The 27,122-nt window shown below is 34.1% G+C and overlaps 1 protein-coding gene across 25 annotated transcripts in view; it reads left to right on the forward strand.

Annotated features, from left to right (window-relative positions):
* Positions 1-27,122, forward strand: part of DCDC1 (doublecortin domain containing 1) — a 482,427-nt gene that overhangs the window by 80,571 nt on the left and 374,734 nt on the right. For 22 of the 25 annotated variants that reach the window (XR_007403614.1, XR_007403613.1, XR_007403622.1 and 19 more), the window contains one exon: positions 17,636-17,802. Coding sequence is in view for 3 of the 25 variants with exons in the window: in XM_035701486.2 (XP_035557379.2) it covers positions 17,636-17,802 (167 nt within the window). In the remaining 22 variants the exon portion in view is untranslated. Of the gene's footprint in view, positions 1-15,614; positions 15,777-17,635; positions 17,803-27,122 lie in introns of those variants that run through there. The other 3 variants (XR_007403634.1, XR_007403632.1, XR_007403631.1) reach the window with 3 other exon arrangements.

The following is a 27,122-nucleotide window of genomic DNA, read 5'->3' on the forward strand; positions in this document are numbered from 1 at the left end:
TACTTTTTAAAATTTACTTTTTTATTGCTTTAGTAGAAATTACTATTACTTTAGTAGTGCTACTAGTAGCAGTACTAAATGTGCTGCTGTGCTACTATCACTTCATTTAAACCTTAACTTCATATGCCTGAAGAGGGCCAACATATTAAGTGGCGTATTTAAATTTTTTAAAATTTATTTATGATAGTCACAGAGAGAAAGAGAGGCAGAGACATAGGCAGAGGGAGAAGCAGGCTCCATGCACCGGGAGCCCGACGTGGGATTCGATCCCGGGTCTCCAGCATCGTGCCCTAGGCCAAAGGCAGGCGCCAAACCACTGCGCCACCCAGGGATCCCCTAAGTGGTGTATTTAAACTGAAAGCCTAGATCCAGAAAGCTATATGCTTTTTTAGGATATGTCTATACTGAATAACTGCATTTGTTTCTAATATCCTTGCTTGTACTATATAGAAGTAAATCTGTACTGGCTTTATCATCTTAATACTACTGAGTAACTACTATTCTATTTTGATACTTATTGTTATAACTCTTAAAAATTTTTTTTCTGCCAAGGATTGTATGTATGTTTGTGTTTTTAGATAGTAAGTCTATTTTCTCTTGGTCATTTTTAATGTTTATATTAGATATGATAATTTTTCATTTTATTCGGAGTTTTTATCTAAAGATTTCAAAGCTGCTGTATACATACCCATTATCTAGCTAGTTATTTACCTGCAAGATATATGTAATGCAGGGAATCCTTCCTTATGGTCTTTTTTGAGGGGAGGATATAGAGGGTATTGTATTGAAATTTATTTTTTCTTCCTTGTAGTCCCCCCTACTCACACTGGCTAAAATGATCTTTATGATCAATGATATTATATAATCCCTCTTATACTTGCATTGATAAAATAAATAACACATTTTCTTAAGACCCTATCTAAATTTGAATTATTTTCAGCTCACAGGGAATTAAAGAATTGTATTTGAATAAATTGTTAGAATTAAAACTATAAGGAACCTTGGTTAAGGGGAAAGATTTATATTTAGAAAGTTAATTTTCCCCCCTCCCAAATGTGGTATAACAGAATTACTTATCAAAACATTAAAGCTCTGACTCTGAAGTGTGATGCTTCATTGATGCCAGAGGCATTCAGGTTTGTGCCTCATGCTTCACGTGTCCCAGAAGTGTGCTATTATCACATTTTAATGCATGCCTTGCCCTGTGTTTTTGCATACTTATAAAAGCTTATGCCAGCTGAAATTAGCCTATGCAACTACTAACATGTGGAAGCATAACAAGTTCACTAGACTTAACATACTCAAAGAATCTAATCCTGTTGGAGGAACTTCCAGTCTGTAGCACCCTAGTCACTAAACATTAAATTTTTGCATTTCTTTTTCCTTTGTTTGTTAGTATAGTTTGTGCATCAAAGGATTGAAGTGCCTAAACTTTTATATTTGTTGGTCTTCTGAACTTTAACTTGGAAAAGGTCAAGAGTTATGTGAAAGTTACCTTTTAATTTAAATAAATACTAATACTTTCATTTGATGTAACTCTTTTTGTTTGCTTGTTTTATGTCAGATCAGAAAATCATGTCTAATGGTAAGAGCATAGCAATTACTTTTTATTTATAAGGACAGATTAGAAGTATATTTGTACCAAGGACTAAAAAGTAGTAGATACACAAAATGTAAATTTTTCTCCTGTTGCTTTTTTTTAAAAGAATTAGATATACTTTGAAGGTTTTCTTTCTATGCTGTGAGAAATGAGCACATTTGACATGACAGTAAACTTTTACTTTAGCAAGTCTAGTGAAGCCTTTAAAAACCCATAGGATTTGCAAATTGCTTATGTTTTTAGATTTCTAAATGATAGAAAATTTCTAATTTTTTTAAAGATTTTATTTATTTATTCATGAGAGACAGAGGCAGAGACAAAGGCAGAGGGAGAAGCAGGCTCCCTAAGGGGAGCCTGATGCAGGACTCAATCCCAGGACCTTGGGATCACGACCTGAGCCAAAGACAGACGCTCAACCACTGAGCCATCCAGATGCCCCTGATAGACGATTTTAACAAAGAAATTAATATTGTTACATGTAGAAAAGTTCTTTAGTTATGGCTCCTACAAAGATCTATTCTTTCTAGGGTAGAAGAGAACTACCCACTGTGTAAGGATGCCATATTCTGAAATATGGTCAATGATAGTACAGCATTTCTGCTAGAACACTATAAAGAATGGATTCTGCAAAATCACTCCCACCAGAATTACAAGGCTATTAAAACAATGAGGTTGAGAAAGACCATTCAAAATCTATGCTCCTTTAAAATCAGAATATTCACTTCAAATAATAATTATTAACTTAGGAGATAGTGTAAGCAGCCTGGATAGGTATCTCAGAGTGCTGCTTCAGAGAATATTAAAGCTGTTCAAAAACAATAGAGGGCAAGACAATGCAGATGGAACTCAACTGGAAGTTTGAGCCAGTAGGGCTTCCTTTAAGGAAGCCACAGGAGGAAACAAAACTCCCACGGAGTCATGCAAGGAAACCCAGTGCTGCAGCCACACTGAAGTCTTTTTTCCTTTCTGCCAAAGGGTTAGAATTCTGTTCCTTCTCCGTGGGCCTCCTTTGCCTAGGAAAAAGCACATATTCACCAACCAAACTTCTATATTGTACTGATATCATTCCCCTATTGAGCTATTTGGTATTACAGAAGCATGAAACCGTGACAGAACACATGTAGATAGTGTCAGATTTTGATAGATTTGTTTATTTATTTTTTTAAAGGTTTTATTTATTTACTCATGAGAGACACAGACAGAGAGAGGCAGAGACACAGGCAGAGGGAGAAGCAGGCTCCATGCAGGGAGCCCGACATGGGACTCGATGCCAGGTCTCCAGGATCACACCCTGGGCTGAAGGCAGCACTAAACCGCTGAGCCCCCTGGGCTGCCCGGTAGATTTATTTAATAGCAACCTCATTCCCCCTAACATTTCCCAATTTTTTGTTCTCTTAGCTTCTTTAGCTTAATTATTTCATTATGGTGAACCAGAGAAGTCACTCTTCCTCTTGAGGAAAGAGATCCTCAGTCTCTTAGGACCTACTATTCCAGTAACCAAACCATGCTCCTGTGTGGATCCTTCCAGATCCTGGTAGGTAGTATAAAATTTACCCTAGAAGATTCTGAAATGACTTAGAATATAATTAAATTGGCTCCAAGGCCATGCTACTGAACACTGAATTTCACTTATAATTCCATTTCCTACCTCAAATCATACGTAGAAACACTGTCCAAAATAGCTACTATTCTCTGACGCATTCTTCAGAGATGCTACAATGCAATAAGATCAAATGACAGGATTAATGTATTTCAATCACAAAATTCCAAAAAATAAACCCTGAACTTGAATGTTACCTTGAATGTCCATTATGAAATTCTTGTGAAGATATTAAAGTCAAAGAATAAAGTTCCAAAGAAATGAAAATCCCAAATCTTTACATGTGAATGGAAGTGAATTCCAAAAATCAAATAATCTTATCTTTTTGATTTAAAATTCAATAAAAGTTCCAGTTCCTCGGGGTGCCTGGGTGGCTCAGTGCTTGAGTACCTGCCTTCAGCTCAGAGCATGATCCTGGAGTCGTGGGATCGAGTCCCACATCAGACTCCCCACAGGGAGCCTGCTTCTCCCTCTGCCTGTGTCGGTACCTGTCTCTCTGTCTCTCATGAATGAATAAAATATTTTTTAAGAAAAGTTCCAGTTCCTCAAGTTAAAAATGAAAGAAATTAAAGTGCTTAATTTTTATTCCTCCCAGTGTCAGCCAGATGACTTCTAGATGCCTAGTTTGAACTGGAATTCCTCTAGCAGCTACTTTCTGGGCTCCCACAGTGGGTATCATCCCTTAGGATCTGACAAGTTGAATTGAGTCTATACCAACTTTCTCATATGCCCTAATTCCCGTTGAACCAAAAGGTGATCAGAACATCGGCCCCAATACCCAGTACATTCAGAACAGAAGCCAACCCTTAATTTCTAATGTGGCCATTCCAAGCAAAATGATGTTCCTAGGACCCTGTTTGGCATGATCCAGATCCATGTAACTTTTGCCAAAGACCATCACAGAAACTAAGTGAAGGAAGGCGGCGAACAGAAAACATTCTCCATGACCATCTTTCCATGATGCAGTGGATTTATGCTGTTGAGCAGGGTCTACGACATACAACAGAACTCGTTGAGAAGCAATCTCCCATTAAGGCATTAATTATAGCCTTATGTAATAATATATTGAGGGAAAATTTGACCAGTAAAATTATCTTCTCTTTAAAAGGGGGCTGCATAAAGTGTTGGTTGAATGCTCTGATATTGGAGCCAGATTTCAAATTCTAGTTACACCACCTATTGTATGACCTGAGACAGATAAATTAATTTCTCTAAGGGGTTATAGTTTCTTCTGTAAAATAGGGATGAAATTAATTACCTTCATAGGTTGTTGTAAGGATTAAGTGAATTATCCTTAGAACAAATACCTGACACTTGGTAAGCATTATATAACATTTTTCAAAAGACTTTATACTTTTAAGTAATTTCTGCACTCCACATGGGACTCAAACTGGCAATCCCGAGGTCAAGAGTCATATGCTCCACCAACTGAGCCATCCAGGCACACTAGCATTTTATAATACTATATCATCATGCTGTTATTATTATTCTCTAAGAGGATACTCTTGCATTCTTGCAACATTTGGAGATTTACCTTGGTGGCAGCCCCAGGACTTGTTTGAGATACTATTAAAAAGTGTTCCAAACATCTTAATGTTCTTTTCCTTCTGAGTACCATGTTCCTGAACCCCATGCTGAACTGAGGGTAGGCCCTCTTTGGTGGCAAATCATCTATCTTGCCTTGGGAGCAATGATTGCAATCCTGGGTCACAGCAGCTGCTGTTATGGCCTCTGGCTATGGAATCATTTAAGCCAAAGAAACCTACTTCATGAGCACAGCTTCCCCACATCTTCACATAGGGTCCCATTAGAGAATAACTTTGCTCCATGGATTTCTGAATAGAAGTGGCTGTTTATGTTTCTGAAACTCATAGTCTTAGCGCTCAGTGAGGACCATCACTAATGTCATTTCCTCCTATAGTCTTAACATTTCTGTTTCCTCTTTCTACAGTATTTAGGATTTGTCTCTACTGTTCTCCTATTCCTTTTGAAACATCCCCTTCTCTAACGTGATCAGGCTGCTTTGCTTGCTGCAGCAGGCTTCTTTCTTTTCTTTTACTTTCCCTTTCCCTTTGCTTTTTGGTTCATTCTTGTGTTTTTTCTAACATATTCCTATAGACATTTTTCTTGCACAGTGTCTCATAGTGAGAGATATGAAGTCAATAAGTTCCAAGTTTGTCAATATCATTCTTTGTTCAAACCAGTCCTACCCATTTTCACCTCCCTGAGTTAAATAATCCTACCCAGGACATATTTTCCCACAATCTAAGATCTAATTTAGATCTGACTCCTTGGTCTATTATTGCTGTGCCTGATCTTCTGTAATATAATTCATCTTCCCTTTGCCTTTTCCTAATCTTAGCCCCAGAAATTGGGGGTGGTGGTGTCACTAACTACTTTTTTTCAGTATTTGATATTAATCTTCCTAGTACTTCCCTCTCCAACTTATTCAGATTTCATGCGCACTTTTTGGGTAACTGTCACCCTCAAAAAAGATTCTCCAATTGCTCTTACTATTATATCTGAAACATAAATGTTACCTCTTCACAGTATTTGGGGATTCTCCCTCCTTTGGGTAATTGTTCTGAGTTTGCTCTCTGAGATCTTTATTTCTGTCAGATTTCACTGGGCTTCAGTTACTGTTTGTGATTTTGTAACAATTACAATATTTTCTTCTTTTATTTATTTTTTTAATTTTTATTTACTTATGATAGTCACACACAGAGAGAGAGAGAGAGAGAGAGAGAGAGAGAGAGGCAGAGACACAGGCAGAGAGAGAAGCAGGCTCCATGCACCGGGAGCCCGACGTGGGATTCTATCCCGGTTCTCCAGGATCGCGCCCTGCGCCAAAGGCAGGCGCCAAACCGCTGCGCCACCCAGGGATCCCTTTTCCTCTTTTATAATAACCTCTTTAGTTAGACCTGAATATCCTTATACATGGCCTTCAGAATTTCAGTTCTTCTTTTTCATATCTATTAAAATTGTATGTTCTGGGGCGCCTGGGTGGCTCAGGCAGTTAAGTGTTGAACCCATAAGTTAGGCTGAGGTCAATGTCATGGGATTGAATCCCAGGGTTGGGGTCTGTGTTTAGCGTGGAGTCTGCTTGAGATTCTCCTTGAGATTCCTTCTGCCCCAACCCCCACTTGTGTTCTTTCTCTCTCTCTCTCTCCCTTTCATAAATAAATAAATAAATAGATAGATAAATAAATAAGTAAATAAGTAAATAAATAAGTAAATATATTTAGATCAGATAGTCACCTTTATTTTAAGGAGATCTCTTTCCACCTCCAGCTAAGTAAACCTGCCTTTTTAAATTTATTTTCATGCATACACTGCTTTATTCTGATCATAAGATTGAAGCATCTTTTAAAACCCCTTTTAGGGGCACCTGGCTGGGTCACTTAGACTCTTGAACTCCGGGATGAGTTCAAGCCCCACTTGTTGGGAGTGGAGCCTACTTAAAACTAGTTTACTTTCTCCTCTATTCCTTTGGCAAGTCTATTTCCTAGATGTGTAATACTTTCTTCCAGTTGTTTCTCTACCTTACCTAAAGAAAATGAAGTGTTCTTTTTACAATGAATCTACCACCTTTCTGGGACTTGATTGGGGCTCCAGGATCACGCCCTGAGCCGAAGGCAGATGTCCAACCGCTGAGCCACTCAGGTGTCCCAGTAACACTATTTTAAAAAATGATTTTAGGGGGTGGCTGTCTGGCTCAGTCTGAAGAGCATGCGACTCTTGATCTCAGAGTTGTAAGTTCAAGCCCCATATTGAGTGTAAAGATTACTTAACAATAAAATCTTTTTTTAAAAAGTGATCTTAGCTTATCATTACTTGTTGTTCTGAATCCATGCTCAAATCTTCATCATGACCTGAAGGATCTTTATGGTTTGGTCCCTACCCAACTTCTCCATCTTCACTTAGTACTCTGGCCCCTTCATCTCTGCACTCAAATCATCTTATTTTTTTCATTTCTGTTCTTCAAACACTTTATTCTTCTTCATACCCCAGTACCTTACCAGAACCTTGCCCCAATACCTTATATAATGTTTTTCCTACTTGGACTCTCTCTCACCCTATCCTTCTTGCATGCTATTGCCTATTCATTTTAAGGGGTTATTTTAAATATTTCTTCTTCTGAAATGCTTCCTGACATTACCTTGCTCCTATGCTACTTTCCTCCTTGTCTAGGACAGTTATCTCTGTTCTATTAATAGCACCCTGTATATACTCATTGTTACAATTGTAATTCATAAAACTGCATGAGGAATTACTTGTTTAATATCTATTATCTATCTATCTATCTATCTATCTATCTATCTATCTATCTATCTATCTATCCATCCATCCATCCATCCATCCATCCTCTAGACTCTCAGCTCCAGAAGGAGAGAGATTTTGTAGTCTTGTCTGTATTCCCATGTTTAACTCAGGGCTAAATCATAAAATAGTATAAAAATTTGGGATGCTGTCCTTGTTTGGAAGCATTGTTACTTAGATGCCTTTTGATGTGAGTGGAAAATTCAGGACACTGAGAAGGAGTCTGGGCAAATGCTTTTCTCTCTTTTTATGCCCTAAAAATGTCTAATACTACTCTTTTATTGCTATTACTACTACCTCTGTTCTGCTAAATGTGGAATTCTATGATGATCCAGATAGTCTGGACTCTGTGAGTGGTATTCCTTTCTTAGCTAAGAGTGGGTAAATCCGAAGGGTATACATATAGTTTGCAGACTTCAGTCAACCCCATACAGAGACTACTGCGTGTGTTTGTGTGTTTGTGTGTGTGTGTGTGTGTGCGTGTGTGTTCATTCTGATTCCTTTTATTACTTTCTCCAGGAAAGAAATTGGGGTCCAAGGCAGCATCTACTCATAACTTTCTTTTGCCTTGTTTTGCATGCTAAGTGACATACTGCTCTATAATCTTTAAGTAGAAACACGAAAGGAAAGCAATCATGAATTCTAAATAGAGGACCTAGACAGGAGGTTTGCAGATATTATATGTTCTACTTTATTGCAGATAAATTCATTTATTTGGGAAGGGGCATACAAATTTAGCATTAAGTCCTTGCTTAAGGATAATAGATGGTAGGTATCATCTATTGGGTCTACTTCCCACTGAAAGAAATAATAGTTATATGCTGATGTTAGAGATGACAAGCCCCATGTAAGGAATTTCCCCAAGAATATCCTTCTCTGTTCGTTAAATATTTATTTAATATATGAGTTACTCCATATGGGTCCTAGTGGTTACTGTTTATTTTTCTAAGAGTTCACAAACCATTCATCTTATAATCTCTTCTAGAACTTTTCAGTGAATTAAGATCAAACTTATGGGTATGATGATTTCTTTAAAATTAACTACATCGCCTCTTTTCAATCTTTGGGTCCCAGTCCTGTTTACCTTTATTTCTCATATTTTATGAAATGTAAAGCTTCAGACGTCTTGCTGAATAGGGATACCAAATGCTGGTGGTTATGAATCAGCCCTTAAATCTCTCTAGGGTGCATTGGAATATACAAAAGCAGCTAATTAAGAGCCCTTTTGTGTAGGAAAGATGCCTCTCAGGAGAAGTCTTCAGACTTCCCTTAGGACTATGTACTCTGACTTTGCCTCAGTTTCAAGTGCCTTATATCTGGCCCTCAGTGACTCCCAGTGACCTCCAGGCATTAGACTTGGACTACTCTTGTTGGTTGGATAAAAACAGAAAGTAATCACCAATTTATATTTTTACTATTGATCTATAGAAAATATTCGGAATTTTTAAAGGCTTCATTTTTTTTTAAAAAAAAAAGGTAGTTTTTTTTTTTTTTGGCAGTTGGAGAACTCCCATTATAATTGGATCACTGTCATCTTTTATTAAATATATGAATGCAGAATTGTGTGATATGAACATTCACAAAGCAGTCTAATCTGCTCAGAGATGCTTTAATATCTGTCAGAAATTCCCTTTTGAAGTCTTTAAAACATAGACTCGCTTTTCTATTCATGAGGATATGATCATCACTTCTAGGTTTCATTGGGCTAAACTTCTTCAGTATTTATGTAATATTTTAACCAAATCCTTTCTCTTTCTGTCTTCTCAAGTTTGTCTTTCCTTCTAGCTTCTATTTTTTATCTCTTATTTCTTGGTCTTTGAACCAAAAATCTTACCCTGACTTTAATGACATGTCAATGATCCTAGAAGTTCATTATTAAAAATGTAAGTAGAATTACCAATGAAAACAAATAGCTTAATTTTTACTATCTGTTATCAAACATTAAAAAAAAAAAAGCTCTCCATGTAAATGAACATGACTCAGTATAGATTGGCTTTCTTTTACTTCCAAGAGCTTTCAGAAGAGGGGCCCCTGGGTGGCTCAGTCGGTTAAGTGTTTGTCTTCAACTCAATTCATGATCCCAGGGTCCTGGGATGGAGGCCCATGTTGGGCTCTCTGGTTAGGGGGAAGTTGGTTTCTCTGCCTCCCTATGCCCCTCCTCCAGCTCATGTTTTTTCTCTCTTTCACTCTCTCGCAAGTAAATAAAATTAAAAATAAGAGTTTTCAGAAGATATGGGATAGTAGACAAAATATGTAAAAATGCTAATTATAGAGGATTCTACTTTTGTGAAATAATCATGGGGAAATAAATGTCAAAAGGAAACCCTCCATTTTAATTGCGGAAACTATTAAGGCTCTTTGGTTTATCACATTTAAGATATAAATTTTCCACATATCTACATATTTTTGTGATGTATATATGTCTTAAATAAAATATTTAAATGTAATACATTGGCCCAAGGAGACCAAAACAACTTTACCCACATTATCTGATGTCTAGGGCTATCTGAATTAGGTATGTGTATGCCAAGTATTATTATTATTCCTGCTTTTAGACTAAAAAATAAAAAAGAAAAAGAAAAAAAGAAAAAGGAAAAATAATCCAGCTACATTTTTAGATTTGTATTAGTTGTTACTTTACAGCATAACAGAATTTTGAAACATTTTGCAGTGCCTGGCTGGCTTAGTTGGTGCAGCATGCAACTCTTGACCTTGCAGTTGTAAATTTGATCCCCAGGTTAGGTATAGGGATTACTTAAAAATAAAACTTTAAAAAAAATTTTTAAGTAAAATGGGTGGCTCAGCAGTTTACGCCTGCCTTTGGCCCAGGGCGTGATCCTGGAGTCCCGGGATTGAGTCCCACATCAGGCTCCCTGGATGGAGCCTGCTTCTCTCTCTCTCTCTGTGTCTCTCATGAATAAATAAGTAAAATCTTTTAAAAAAGGTAAAGTAAAATAAAACTTTTTTAAAGAAAAGAAATATTTTACAATTAGCTTACTTTTGATGTCACTTTTGATCTAAGTGGCATATCAAAAGTATATTTGATTTTGTTCCTTCATTTTACTATGTTTTCTTTTACATCTTTTCCTACTGGGTCAAAAGTTAAGTGGTGCCTTAGTTAACACCATTAAGGTTATGCTTTTTTCAATAGTCATAAAAATAAAAAATAACAATGTAAAAAAAGTACCAGTAGTTACAGCAAACAATTGTATACTGACATTTCTGAAGCCCTTTACTTCTAGTTTTTATTGGTTTTATTTATTAAGTTCCATGTATTGTATTTTCCAAAACTAACTCTAAGATAACAACTTACATTTTTGTACAGAGCTTTAAAGTTTGCAAAAGCAGACTGAATATATTCAGTTACTATGTATTGGTATACGCCATACCCACATAAAATAGATTAGAAGATTAGGTATAGATAATTCTCAATTTTTGTGTAAGTAACCATAAAGTTGTACATATATCAACTCAATTGAGTTATTTTACATTACTAAATATCAAATATTTAAGGTGCCCGAGTATTTCACAAAATACTTGTATTTTCAAAGACACACACTACTATTATTTTTGTCAACGGGAAAGGCAAGACACAATAGAATCCCAGCTTATTTCTACTTGTATAAATCAAGTTATTTAAATAAATGAATTGTGTATGCTGACCTGTTCTACCAATGTGCTACTAGGATGTATGAAAAAAAGATGTGCATGGTGGTGGAAGTAGAAAGAGGCATAAAGCGTATTGGAAAACTACCAAATGTCCCCTGCAAATGGGCCCTATTCAGAATCAGTAAGCGTATGATGAGTGAAGTGGTTTTGAATATCGCCTTTAGATTCCATGCTGTTACAAGGCCAGCCCTGAACATGGCAACTCTTATTTCCACACACAGTACCTCTTCACTCTCAATTTAACCCCAAAATCTGATGAACCCATTACTCCATACTTGATTTCATGGAACAAGGAGTAGATATAGTTACAAATGATCAATCACAAGCCGTGAACCAAAGCAGCAAGGCATTAACAATTCACACCATTTCGGTCCACTTGCTCAAGCAGAAGATGTGCCAGCATATTTAATGCACAGCTACTTCGTTCGGTTTAAGAAAAGACATGACTCAGGATGCATTTTCAAAACAGAGGAGACCTAAGATTTCATACTTTCTAAGCCCCGATGTCAACGTTCACCCACGTATCTGCAATTAAAATAACCAGGTGTTCTGCAAAGGTCACAATGTCTAAATTAAATTTTGCGCAGGTAAAAACAATATGACCTATGAAATTCTTCCCCCCAATGCATCCCTATTCTGTTTGATCCTATCATACAAATCAATGTCTCTTAGAGCAGTATTATAACACTGTAGACCCCACAGGCAATATGCCGTCAGTTTAATAGGATCACTGAAAAACTAAAGCAGCTGTGAAAGATTGCTCTAAGTATAGCAATCGTGTGCTTGTCATTTTGTTCAGTGGAGGAAAAATCCAAATTTGGGTAGGCATCGGTATTTAAGAAAATGACTGCTAAATCTTTTCACATAAGTACCTTAGGGACAATAACATTTGACATATAGCATATAAACAAAAGTACACAGCAGCTGTTAGTTTAGTTTTGTTTGAATAAAAATATACTGATATAAATCAAGCAACATTGGAGACAGTGTGCTTTACATCATTCAATCTTCCCAGCAGACCATGTTTTTGAGTGGCATCTGCTGGTTGTTCTGGGACCGGGAGCTTTCCAACTATTACCTAGAGCTGGATAAAGGGCATTAAAACACAAACATACCTTGGCACTAACTCAAACTCCCTCCAGCCATACTTCCTGGATGGAAAGCAGTCCAATCTTAGTATCTCTAGAGAGCTCACTTTGTTTAAAAAAGACTTTTTTAGATAAACTTCATTTTAAAAATAAATTCCAACTGAATTGGGAAATTTCCAAATAATGTCCTGCTTAACAATAACAGTGTTTTTGAGAATGAGATCTGACACTTGTTGCCAGAGAGCATACAGAAGTTTCTTTATAGGTAATTATGCTCTGGGCAGTTCTCTTTCATAGTCTCATGTACTCTGACTGAAATGTGAAAATTACCATATTATGTGAATTATAATTCTGGATATTTAATTGGCATGAATTTTAATTTTTAATTCATAGCAGGTTATTAAAACCTTTGATTATTTCCAGTGTTTTAAAAAATATATTAATTTAAAAAATCTTTTTAGCTTTCCATAGTAGATTCAAACAAGTAAGCAAAGTGTCATTTTAATGTTGCTTTTGGAAAGAGATGTATATTCTCTAGGTACAGAACTTGACAGACATTCCAGTCTATTTCTATGTGGTAGGTTCCATTACCTTGTGGTTTCTCCTTAGAGATATATTTGTCTCTTTGTCAAAAATTCTTGTACTGCTCAGATCATGAATCCAAATAAGTTCAAGCTACTTATCAGTGATGAAGTGATTGTAATATAAGGTCTTCTTGAAGGCTGAATAGCTTATTTTTTTATGAATAGCACTTGAGGGGGATTCCTGGGTGGCTCAGCGGTTTAGCGCCTGCCTTCGGCCCAGGGCGTGATCCTGGAGTCCCGGGATCAAGTCCTGGAATCTAGTCCCGCATCAGGCTCCCTGCATGGAGCCTGCTTCTCCCTCTGCCTGTGTCTCTGCCTCTCTCTCGGTGTGTATCTCTCATGAATAAATAAAATCTTTTTTTAAAAAAAGAATCGCATTTGAACTTATTGTGTTTGGTATTCTTAGAGGTTATCATTTTTATTGTTTACCCATTTCGACCTTAACCTAACACTTTTGCTTTGTTACATAGGTTTTATTGTGTACTTTCCCCCATAGTAGCATGATTTATGACAGGGTAGGATAGAGCACATGAGGCTTTTCCAAGACATTTTGAATACCCACTTTGGCCTTCTCTTGGCGTGTTAATGCTTCATTGACAAATTGTATCATTTTCTTTTGTAATTGTTTTCCTTCTTAGTCTTCAAAATCATTTAGTAAAGAGAAGTAAGACAAAGCAGTTGTACATATTGTAAACGTGCTTCAAAATTCTGGCATATTATTTATTAAATTTTGATCAAATTTTCACTTAGTTACATTAGGTTGTAGATTCTAAGTTTTTGTGCATAGCTGAACTCATGGTTCACAAAACAGTCAAAAGACTGTCCACAGTATATCCAAAGTACTATTTATTCATCTGGTAGACATTTATTGAGCTCCACTTTTACCAAACCAAAAACACTATGGCCTCAAAACCCTAAAGCATTTGTGATATACTGGAGGTTGAAAATGGGAGTGAAGAAAATAAGGATTAATTCAAATCAGTAAAGGGAAAATAAAATCACAAACAATGCTCTGCGAAACGTAGAGGAGGAAACAGTTAATTCTGTCTAAATAACATGGGATATTTTTCCAGAGAAGGTAACATTTGATATGAAGCTTGAAGGACAAGAATGTATTCACAGGTGGAAAAAAAGGAGGAATAATGGAAAGGAAGTAGAACAGCATGAATGAGAAACATATCAGTTGATATTTAGGAAATTGATAGCTACTACTTTCAATCACATGATCTATTTAGCCATGATGCTCAATACTAACTCTACCAGGGAAGTTACTCCTCTCAGTCATATGATCCATTTACGCAACATCCTCAGTCTTAACTCCAAACACATTGAAACTATTGCATTCATTTTAGTTTGCCCTGTTGTCACAACTTGCGAATAAACAAAATGGGTAAAAGGCTATTATCATCCTCCTAACTGCACCTCTCCTGTGGTGGTAATGATCCCAACAGAATGATCTCATTGGAATGATCTATGTATACTGATAAATTTAATGAATGATGACTTTTCAAACCACTTATCTAATAAAAATGTTGAGGCCCTACTTAATAAAAATACTGGAATTATGGAAAAGCAAAGTTCTTGTTGGAATTATGTAAATAGGAACAAATAGGTAGACCACCTGTAATAAAGGCCTCAAACTTCAGAAGAAATGGTGTGTGTAGGTCTACACACCAATATTAAAGGAATATAAGATAATACGAACCAGCTAACCTATTGAATGAGGCAATATTTCTGAGTAGAAGTTTGAAAGAGAAACTTGTGGTTTATGCACAAAATAATACCCTGGAGTTCATTCACTGCAAAAGATATATTTTTTTCATTGAGTGTCTCTCATGGGCCTTGTTAGCTCATAGCAACATCTAGGTTTATGCCCTTTCCACGCTTAAAAAGTGACTACTGTCTTTTCTAAATAATTGTCTTTGTTTTTTGTACATCTTTATTAATACTCTTCTTTGAATGAACTTAGCTTCAGAAACAGTAAAAGAGAACTCTATGTGAAAGAAAACCATTGTTAAGAACACTTGTGAATTGTCTTTATTTTAGAATAATATGAATATCCACTAAAACCCTAAAAAATAATTCGCACTCATGTTAAAAATCTATGGTTGGAAAAAAAAGATCTATGGTTGGGGTTGAAAAGTCACCTGACTTAATTTTAACCAATTATTCTATTATATTTTTAACTATCATTTTAGATCAGTCCTTTTTTTATGAAGAGTTCTTTAATTCTGATTAATACATTTTATTTTTTAAGTATATTAGGCTTATTTATACTTCCTTTCTAAGTACTTAGGGCGTATCATTTTCTTATGTTTTCTGTACCTTCCTAGTTAGTGGAAACATTGTTTGTTCTTGGAGTGTGCTTTGTCTTCCTTTTCAAGAAGATCATCAAAGTTACTAGTTTGCAGCTCCTAAAAAGAAAAGAGCCTTCTAATCCCTAGTTCAGAGGCTAACCTTTATTAGCGCTCTTGTGGTTATAATGAGGACCCTGCTTCCAGCAGGGAGATTCTGGAATACTGAACAGATTATTCAACAAGTTCAGAGCAGATTCTGAAGTCCCTTATAAAACCTGCTTGTGAATACTGCTTTCTTTGCTTTGCTATTTCTGGTTTCCATAGTATTCCTAATTACATAAATCATGTGGAGCATGGGAGCTATTTTCCATCCTATATCAGTTCTGTCACTACTTGCATTTTGATATAATTTGTGTTTTTTTCTAAACTTTATATTTTTTTCTTAAATTCTTAGTTGAAGAGGACACAAACTCTGCAAAAAGTGGAGCGTGTATTAGAAGATCTATGAAATTATACTTTGGAATCCCTTGGGCTGACATAAAGAATTTGAAAGTTATTTTGTGGCAAGCATGGATTAATAAGGCTATAAAACTAGAGAATCTGATAACATGTTCTCAGGTTTAAATTCAAGATTAAATCTAGGATGTAGATCATCCAAGTTTATTACGTACTTCTCAATTTACTTAAAATTATTTAAATTTAATAGCTATTTATGTAATGCCTTTCCATGTTCAAAAACTGTAATAGGTTCAATGAGTGTACTGAATTAAAAGTTTACAAATTAAAACTCAATGCATGGTAATGTTATAACAGTTAACTAAAAAGCACTGATGATTCTTAAGCTAGTTTTCTTTAGGAAAAATTATAATCAAGATTGGTTTATACCATACTTTTTTTAAAGATTGGAGAGTTATAATTCTGAAAATTATAAATTAAATTTTTTTCTTTTTCTTTCTTTTATAGCATATGTTATTTTACAGTTTTAAAAAGTTTGTGGTATTTATTATGATAAAACTTGTATAGAGAAGCAATTGCTCCACTATACACATAGTTTTAATATATGAATTTTAGGAATTAATTTCTGAGGCTGGATGAGTGAATTTCATGCACACATCTAAAGATGTCTAAATAGTCATTGGGTCATAATTTTCTTTTAACTTTATTTAGAGTAGTTTTAGAAAAGCTTAAGTTCTATTTCCAACATTCTCCTTAGTGTTGAACACATTAGAAAGAATTTAAATTGTGCTATGGTAGAGAGTTGCAGAACTTAGTGCCATAAAATGCATAACTTTTTTACTAAGAGCAAAATTCAGCAGAATACCAGTAGCAAAGGCCATTTGCATAACTCAGCCGCTCAGCAGCTCAGCTGAACCTAATTGTAATTCAATTTCCAGATTGCTACGCTAGGCCTCTCTGCATAAAATATGCCACATATAACATAACCAATGGCATGAAGCTAGGAGCTATTTTCCTTGCTGGTGATCTATTTTATTTCTTTCTATTAGAAATATGTATCAGAATAAGGTAGCCAAGCCACATAGTTATTTTGTATGTTTATATTGTGTCATGTATATACTGAAGGCCAAGTTAAAAAATGATATCCTTTCATTTTTCTGCATTCCCAAATTGCCTAAGATTTTTTTTTATTTCTTTATTTCTGGCATTTCAGAGTGAAATTAAATCTTGAAAAATGTTAGCTAGCTGCCATGTTATTTGACTATTTTACACTAGAAAGACTTTATAAGCTAATCGTGTGAAAAAGTGTATAAACATGTCTGTCAGGTCCAGTATAGATGTTGTATTACGGGCCAACAAGTAAATATCTTCTATCTGTTTACAAAACGGCTACTGGAATAACATTCCTAAATCTTTGACTAGCTTATATCCCAGAAACTTAAAAACAAAAAGATATAATAAAAAGCTTGCTTAAGATTCCCTTTACTTTTAAACAGCCTTGCCACCCTGTTTTTATGGGTTATTTAAGCAATGACAGTGAAAAGGCTTGAATAGGATAGCTTATAAAGGTGTGGATTATATTTTATGAATAATTTCCAGATGTCATGTTTTAGATATATAGGCTCCTCTATGGGAAGCTATATACAGAAACAACATGGATCTTACAATTTTATCAGGACAATGCAAGTAGATTTCAGCAAGGTTGGTTCCAACTCATCTGTGATAAATGAGAAGATAAGGCAATCAGTGCACACCATGACACTCTGTGCAGCTAGTTAGGCACACTTCAGAACTATTCAGGTGTGCTCACAAAGCTTATGAGTCTTGCATGGGGGGTGTCTCAATATAAATACATCCTTCATGGTGGCCACTAGTAATGCAGGAATTGCCTCAGTAAGACTTAACCCAGGTCAGATATAAATAATAGATGTTAAGAGTTAGTTTTGATATTGGGACTCTGTTCCAGGCAGTGCATTTCAGTTGGGTCAAAAGAATTTATTTTCCTTTATTTTCTTGCATAGTTCCTCTGCTTGAAAAATGCCTGCAAAATTCCATCACACCTTTGCGGGGACCAGTTTGGGTCTCTAAGGGAGAAGGTTTCAGCCCCTCAGGAGCTAAGATGTACATCCAAGGAGTTCTTTTGGCCTTGTACCAACGACTAAAGTCTGCAAAAAAATATTATACACAGGTGAGTCATCCCTCTTTAAAAATTGCTTTATTATGTGTTTTAAAATGTACTTGGTTGTATAGAGGCGATGATTGGCATTGTGTCATAAAAAAACTGTGACATGTATTTTGTGAACTCAGTGCCCGTTAGGGAGCCAAAATGCTTCTTCTGTAATCTCAAAGCCAACAATAATGGGGCTAATTGTATCTGTCTTTTGGTATGGGATGTCATATGTCTCATCTTTTCTTGCTGCATACTGTGCAAAGCGAAGGCAACTCCTTATGTGGAATTTCTATAGACAGTTACTTTAAGCAAGAAAATGAATAGCTCCTAAATCATTTAAAGGTTTAAATGCTCAGCCTTCTTTTTTCTTTTCTTTTCTTGTTTTTTTCCCCCCAGTATGAAATCAGAATTGTTATTGTAGAAGTTGGGCTAAAATGTAAACCAATCACATTCTGGGAAGTGAAATTGTGAATTAACTTCTTGTCAAAACTAACTCACTTCATTTAAGCTTATTTAACTTGTATGTTTAGAAAGTAAAGAAATAGAATTAATATATTTGAATCAGGTTAAACTTGTTTTTCTCCTTTAATTTCTAAGTATCGTTTCCATAACTGAGTGTGTGTGTGTGTGTGTGTGTGTGTGTGTATAAAGACTTTGATATTTTTATAACCACTTAAAGGGACTTTGATGTATCTTAAAGTGGAATGCACATTGCAAAGTAGAATGATTGATGGCCATTTATAAAATAAAAATGGAGTTGCCACATTTTTAGAATCCCCTTTGCATTTGGTCTTAAGAAGTTAAGCATGTATTTTACCATGTTAAATAAAGTCTAGGTTTTATATTTCTAACTATGAGGTTTCAGTTTAGAACTGGGCTCATTATCTCAGGCCACAGGCCACTGAAAAATGAATATTTTGAAAGCATCACACTATTATTCTCTGTGTGCAGGGGGAGGGGAGGTAAGAATGGGATTTGGTCTCAGTGTTCACACAGCACCTCCTGCTGTCTGATTTGGAAAAGGACAATTTGTATTGACTAGAAGAAATTCTTGAACTAAGGTATTCAGAACTAGCAGGAAATATCTTTGCATGAGAAACTTTTATTCTCAAAGTGTGATTATTTGCTTAGCTGATTAATTTCAATGCATCCAGAAATGGGATTAATAATTATCATAGATAAGGCTATTTATAATAATAAATATGAAAAAATAAAAATAAAAACTTATCTTTAATATTTTTAGCAAACCAATATTATATATAAAAACTGGTACAAATACATTTTATTATATTTTGATCAAATTATTTAAATTGAAATATTATTTAGCTTTAATATACAATGATATTATAAACTAGATTATGACCAATTTATTATAATAATTAATTTGGTATTATATGATTCTACTTATTAGACAGTTTGAAATTATTTGATGTTTAAAAAAAGAGACCGTTCTCCAATGCAAGAAAAACACCGTTTAAATGAAATTTTAAGAAAACTTGAACATGTTCTAAGTTTTATTAAAAGTGAGAATGTTAGAGATAAGAAACTGCTCAGGACGTAGTTATTGCTTCTTTTTTTCTTCCATTGTCTTAAAACATGTGAAATTGAAATAGATATATACAGTTGTACTAGATTGAAGCGTTCTATGTGTTGTGAAAAAAGAGTGTTTTAAGAATTACTTGCTGCATTGATTTTAAAGGCTTCTTTAGGACTCAAAATTGATGAAAAATATATTTTGAACAAAATTCAACATTTTTAGTATCTTTGAGGTTGTCTATATCATCAACCCTATGCTGAATTTGAGAATATTTAAAAACCTAGGCTCTTTGCCATTCCTAACTAAACCTTTTACTTTTGCTAAGATGTAATGACTTAAACCTTTGCACTCAACAGTTTTTTAATATGATACTTGTTTAGGTTTTATTTAATATATAAAAATGAAAAAAAGAAATAGAATGCATTTCCATGCAAATTTCTATTTCTTTTAGATATAGTCAAATGTATGTATTCTTGAGTTTTTTTTTCTTTTGTATTGTTATATAATTATTTAATTTAAAATTATTTGCCATGTTTAGAAAAGTCACTGTAGTGCTACCATTGTCAGGTCATCAGTAGCCAAGTGTTAAGCCTGGCAATCACTTTATTTGTGAGTAGGGCTTCTTAGCAAATATCCTTCTTAGCACTAATGAACTTTATTTGAACTGCATTTACTTCTTTTGACCTTAGGGATAGCCTTTTCTATTTAGTTTTATATAAGATCATGTTGAAGAATCATTAGATAGGTAAAATGGAGATGGATGATGATTCCTATTTCCTTAACTAATCTAAGCTTATTAATTATAGAATTAGATGAACTCTTGATATTATTTCCATTTGTTTCACTTCTGAGATCATATATAAAAACAATAATACTGTTTTGCTGGGATTCAGTCAAAGGAATTTCTTTAAATCTTTAAATTGGATGTCTTGGGATTCCCAAAGGGAATTTCTTTTAAATAAACTGATAAAATAGCTCTAAAAGGAAAATCAGAACTACTGGTTTTATGTTTATAGACTTATTCATTTTTCAGTTTCTAACTTTAACTTGGCTATTATAGCATGCAACCAAATTAAGCCCACTACATTAGTGTGGTCTTAAATATATACTGAGTCATGTATATAAAATGAGATATTATATTTAGGACCGCATAAAGTCACTTAGTCTTACATTTATCACATTTATTTCCTTAAAAGTGGAAACATCTTAGAAATTGCTCAGAGCTAAGCAGAATCTATTTAATTGGTAATCTTTGAAGTAGCATAAATGCATTCCTATGAAATGCAGTTAACACTTTCAGCGACAGGGCCTGTTCCATCTCATTAGCATTCTTGTTAAGTAGTGGTGCTGTTGGTGGGGGTGTTGAAGTAGGAATGCCATTGTGTCGAGTTCCAGTGTTTGGGGACAAACACTGCTGTGGAAGGAACGTGTGAAAAGGCCACAGTCCTGTCAGTGAATGAGGAAGGCTGTGCTTTCTGTGTGCTTCAAGCAGGGAAGCTGTCATTCATAGGCCTAACACAGCTAAACAGAGGCCAAAACACAAGCCTGCACTACCTTTTAAAATGATATTAGTGATTTTTAAACATGATCTTCTTTATTTATGATCCTACATAGAGCTTTTAGTTGCTGTCAGTAAACAAAATATATGTCAGTCTCTTCAGAAACACTGTAGAGATACATAAAAGTCTATGGAACTGTGCCAGGAGGCTATATAAATAATTATTTGGAATGACTGATCCTACGTACAAATGTGATCTTTAGGAAACGTTCATTGCTGGAAATGTCTTCTCAATTTGGATACTTCTTTGAATTTTTACCCCAACCAACAAAATTCCTGGATACATTTAAATAATGAATGCATTGCACTCTTCTTTTAGAATAGTTTCTAAAAGAGCTCTTAAACATACAGCTTTAATCATTTCAAGTGGTTCACAATATAGCTTAACAGTTGTTATAGATTGCATAGTCATTTTTGAAATTCATAGAGGAACAAAGGAGATGAGTATCTAACTATAGTATCTTAACAACCACCATCTTAATTATGAAGAAAATCATAGTCTCTTTGGAATTGAAGTTATGAAAAAATTTGAAGGAAATATTTTATCTTACTCCTAATTTTCAGCACTTTGGAAAGAAAGACCAACTTTGAAATTAAATTTTAGCTTGTTGATTACTTAAAAACAAGAAATAAGAAAAATACACCCATATATTTCTTAAACCGTTGGAGAATTTTCTAAACTTAAAAAAAAAAAAAACACTGAAAATTTCTATTTATGTCTGAAGCTGCAAGGAAGTGTTCTATTTCTGCAATTTTAATTTAGAAATATGTACTTGGGCTGTTTGTACTAGACCAATACTTAATGAAGTTTGTTGAAAACTATAATTTTCTGCCTGAGTGATTCCAGTTTTTTGTGTATATGGTCCTTTTTATTTATTATTTTAAGCCAGGTGCTTTTTTTGAATGCTGTTATATTTTATTTCTAAATGTTCCATATTTCATGTGTTGGGTTTAAAAATCTTAGACATTAAGTCTCTATTTTAAAAATTGGGTTTCACTTTTTAAATTGGAATTGTACTATAACTTTATTTTGCAGGCATGTAATTAGATATGGAAATGACCATCAACTTTAGCATACATTGGTTTTGCAGTTTAAAACAGAAATATATTTTATTATTACATTAAACTAACCTCTACCAAAGCTCTAGATTTTGCTAAAAAATTTTCCTAAGTTAATGTTGGCTCACTTTACCCATGCTATTAATAAGTTTGATACTTAGATACCAAACCAATAATAATAATAATAATATAATTCTACTCAGAATAGATAAGGTTCAAAATATGCTTGAATTACATTTAGTGCTAACAGAATATATTGATTGCAAAAAGTATTTTTAAAGAAATGTTAACATTTTAATTTTCCATAAAAGAAGTATTGAAAGTTTGTCCTTTAATATCTTGTATCTTAGGTCAATCAAAGTCATTTACTGGTCTTAACATGACTGAAGGAGTAACTATTTCTATTTCATTTTCTATATATTCTTTATTTTTGGTATGCCAGCTACTTTCTCCCAGCTTTATTAAGATATAATTGATATATAACATTATGTAAGTTTAAGGTATAAACATGATGCTTGGATACACTAACATATTATAAAATGATTGCCATAGTAGGGTTAGTTAATACCTCTATCATCTAACATAATTACCATTTCTTTTTTTGTGGTGGGAACATTCAAGATCTACATGCTTAACGACTTTCAAGTATGTAATATAGTATTATTAACTATAGTCACTTGCTATACATTAGATCTATCTATATATATAAAATTGGGCTTATGTATATATGGGATATATATATAATTGGGCTTATATATATATAGGCTTATATATATATATATAATTGGGCTGTTTCCTTGACTTAACCTTCATGGGACAATACCCAAAATTGTTCAATTTTGAACTTCTTGATGTCTTTTGAAAGCTTGGAATAAAATTTCTAATATATAAATATAGCTCACTATTAAAAACATTAAAATCGTGTTGCAGATGTTTCAAGTAGTTGAAAACTACTTCTGAAGGTTCTGATAGGTAATGTTTTAGTATATTAGGTTGCTTGTAGATTCGAATGATGGTTGGTTTTTTTTTCCCTGAAACCAAGCTGCATTCTAGTTACTTGAAGTATTTTAAGAACCTTAAACTTGTGTCTTTTTCTAAGTGTCATGCTTTGAGCAGGCCTAACATCAGTTAAATGAAGTGAAAATTGCATTCTTGTCTTGATAGAGATGAAAATGGATTTCTGGTCATGAAATAGATGTAGTTGTCACTTTTTAAAAAAGGTGTCAGCAGTTTGCTTCAGTGAGTAAGGTGCCAATTCAGTATGGCAGTAAACTTGTGATCTGAGCAATCAATAAAATGCTTCAATAACTTCTGCTTCATTACACTTATAATAAGAGGCTATAGATCCGTGGCACATAAAATGTTGATAAAGAGGATATGTGGGGACTGACTGTGACAATTTTCTTGAAAGTACAGTAAGTGCAATATTGCCATCTAGAGTTTGTGCATAGGTAATTATTACAGAGAGGGACAAAAACCAGGATGGGATAAAACAGGAAATCATATTGAAATACTGTTTATTTTCCATCATTTATCCACGACACATTTGTTATCATGGAACATTTCATTTTCACTTGTCATAAAGCTGTTTAGGTCAGGAGAAAAACTTTGAATCTGTATTTTTCTCTAATTCTCTTAGAATTATACTACCAAATGTCAAATATGTATCTCTGGCTCAAATATGGACTTTTTACCATGAAAACTATTTATTAAATAACTCACTTTTTCAAAAAAATTAGATTTAAGGGTTTTCCTTTTTTCCCTGGTAATTCAGTTGTGCAAAAACAGAGAGCTTTGGCATCTCAACTGAGTACCTTTTAATAAACAATCCTTCAAGAAATGAGCCAAGTAAGATAAGAGCTCTTTCTTAAAAATGATATTTTAAAATGATTACATAGAAAGATAGGCTTTCTTGCATATGTGATTATGAACATTTTAATGAAGACTAAGTTCCACTTGGAGATTAAAAATATTTTAAAAAAGTATGTCTTCATCTTTAAATCACTAAAACACTTTAACTGTCTAAAAACACTATAACAAGTATTAGCACTTTTTTGATCAATTAAAAGATTTTTAAAACTTTTTTGAATGAATTAATATGGAAAATACATTTTTAAACTAAGCATTATTGAGCTTTTTCTCCTTTGAACTTGCAACTGAAAATGCTAATTATATAATAGAAAACTTTAAAAAAATCTGAGTTTAAGTTTTCTATGATACTTAATATACAGTAAGCTTAATATAGATATAGATGACTCACTAAGGAAAATTAAGTAATCTGGAAAGGCTATTAACTTAATCTTCCATTTATATATATTTCAATTTGTATAGGTAGCTTTTATAAGTTTATAGACCTAGGCCTTCAGATTTTCCTGAGAATGATAATTTGGCATTTATTTAATAATGCATTTTTTCCCTACTATCACACTGGTTAGGCATTTTTTGTTCTCATACATCTATGTGTGAATGATTTCTATAATTGTAAAAAATGGAAATGATTCAACATTAATTTATTTTCCTTTTTTGGATCAAAGTTTTATTCTCAAACATCCTAATATTATATGTTCTTTAAGAAAACTCTTTAGACAAAGGGCTCTTATTTTGAAATTTTTAATCATACTGAGTACAAAATGTTGCATTTTAAAACCTTCAAATAAGTATAGAATTGTTCTGGTAAAGTAAGTGGAAGTAGACCTGACAAATTTTCTTTAAATTACTCAACCACCTACAGGTATTATTGCCTATGACTCTTTTGAAATGAGAATAAATTTTATAGAGTTACAGCAGCAAAGTGAAAGAGTGTGTTTGATAGATTCCCTGAACAGTTTCAACACCCACAGGTATTATTTGTAAGAAAACAATCATGCCGAGTCTTCAGCTGGTTAGAGAGGGCACAGCATTCTATCTTCACCTGACATCCTATCTGTTCCGTCAACATCCTGGGCCCCCTGCCTGCTGCCCCCTCTTCCCAAAACAATAATGCTCACTGAGAGGTTTGTGTGAATGGACAAGAATATGAAATTTTCTTTTTCCCTTGAAGAACTAAAGCAGTATTGAAGGCATATTCCTAGGTGGAGGAAAACCAACTGTCTTGAGGATTGACTAGCATTTTTCTATTTTCTATTCAGATTGATCAGTGTTGTCAGTAATTGTTAGTTAAGATCTTTGATTATTAAGTCTGACTACTGATTGATGAAAGGGAGACTCAGTGTAAATGTTTTGGAAATCGTTGCCTTGCTTTTATTTTATTAAGAGGCATACAGTGGTTTCCTCTCACCTGTTGTTGTTAATAGCATTAGCTTGAATAAATGTTAAATAAAACAATAAATTGCTGATTTTTAAATAATAAAACTTATTGGGACGCCTGGGTGGTTCAGCAATTAAATACCTGCCTTTGGCCCAGGGCATGATCCTGGAGTCCCGGGGTCGAGTCCCCCCACATCAGGCTTCCTGCATGGAGCCTGCTTCTCCCTCTGCCTGTGTCTGCTCTCTCTCTCTCTCTCTCTCTCTGTGTGTGTCTCTCATGAATAAATAAATAAAAATTTTTAAAATGTTATAAAAATAATATAACTTATTATTTGCTTATATTTTACATCTGTAACAAAGATGCAAAGGAGTATAACATTATCACTGTCTTCAAAATTTTTCAAAGTGATTATGTCAAAAAATAAATTTTATGTAATTTCCTAAAAACAATCAGCATTCTGTTATATTTTTAAAAGATTTTAAGTTCCTAAATAAAGTAAATCATATACATGGATAAAGGATACAGCAAGAGTCCATTTATCAACACTTATTATTCACTGCGAAGTAAATATTGAAAGTTTCATAAAAGATAATGACCGCATAAGTAAAAACAACTGGAAAGATCCTAGTCTTCAGCCTTGGCAAGCCACAGGTGAGTTATATCTTCTAGAGATGTACTGCCCAATACACTAAGAACCCTTATGGTTCTTAAATGTAAGTAAATTAAATTAAATTAAATTAAATTAAATTAAATTAAAGAATTTAGTTCCTCAGTCTCACTATCCATATTTCAGATGCTCAATAGCCACATCATCATTGAAAGTTCTTTTTTTTTTTTTTTTTGAAAGTTCTATTGGACAGTGCTGTTCTAGCAGAAAAGAATTCAGTCTGGATACCCTAATTATACTTCTGACATTGAATTTTATATTCAAAATTTAAAAAAGTCTCTTTTAATATGATCTACATTTAAATTGGTGTTTGGTAGATAAGATATTCTGATCTTAATAAAACAAAATAAATTATATATATAATACACACACACACGCACACACATGCACATAGGTCACAAACTATTTGCCATTTAACCACCAGATGGACACCTGTAGGACTTTCAATGTATGTCAGGGTCCCTATAAATAAACTATATGGTGTGGTGTCTTTAGGGACTATGATTGTGGTAGTCACTGAATTAACCTTACCTCGTTTGGTGAAAAAAGATCTCTCCACTCTGAAAAAAAGATTGGAGGGCCAAAGAAGACAGACTCAAATGATGGAGTGTTGAATAGCCTTTTATGTGTTCCATCTGTGCATTAACCAGATGGAATGATATTGAAGATAGTGCAGAACTATCCAAGATCTTGCCCTGGGGAAGCTTCCTTTCTTGTTTTGGAAATAAAGCGTGGGCACATGAAACTCTTAAGAAACCTGTTTATTAATATGTACTTAAGTACTAAAACTATGTGATACAGATTCTATGTTGTAGGGAACTTAAAAAAAGATTAAAAATAGAATGAAAACATTTTTAGATTGAAGTGAACTTTAGAGGTCATCTAATCTCTAAATTTATAGATAATAATAAGAGTAACAACAACGATAATAATTACCTCATTGGATTGTTATGAGGATTAAATAGTTAATGTATATAAAATTCTTTTTTTAAAGATTTTATTTATTTATTTGAGAGAGGGAGAGTGAGAGAGAGAGAGAGAGAGAGCACGAGCAGGAGGAGGGGCAGAGGAAGAAGCATACTCCCCTCTTGAGCAGGGAAGCCCGAAATGGGGCTCCATTCCAGGACCCCAGTATCATGACCTGAGCCAAAGGCAGCTAGCTGCCTACCCAACTGAGCCACCCAGGTGCCCCAAGTTAATGTATATCAAACCTTTAACAGTACCTGAGGTATAGGAAGTGGTCGGTAGGTGTTAGCTATCATCATTATCT

Source organism: Canis lupus, chromosome 18 (assembly GCF_003254725.2).
Source record: "Canis lupus dingo isolate Sandy chromosome 18, ASM325472v2, whole genome shotgun sequence".
NCBI classification, from domain to species: Eukaryota; Metazoa; Chordata; class Mammalia; order Carnivora; family Canidae; genus Canis; species Canis lupus.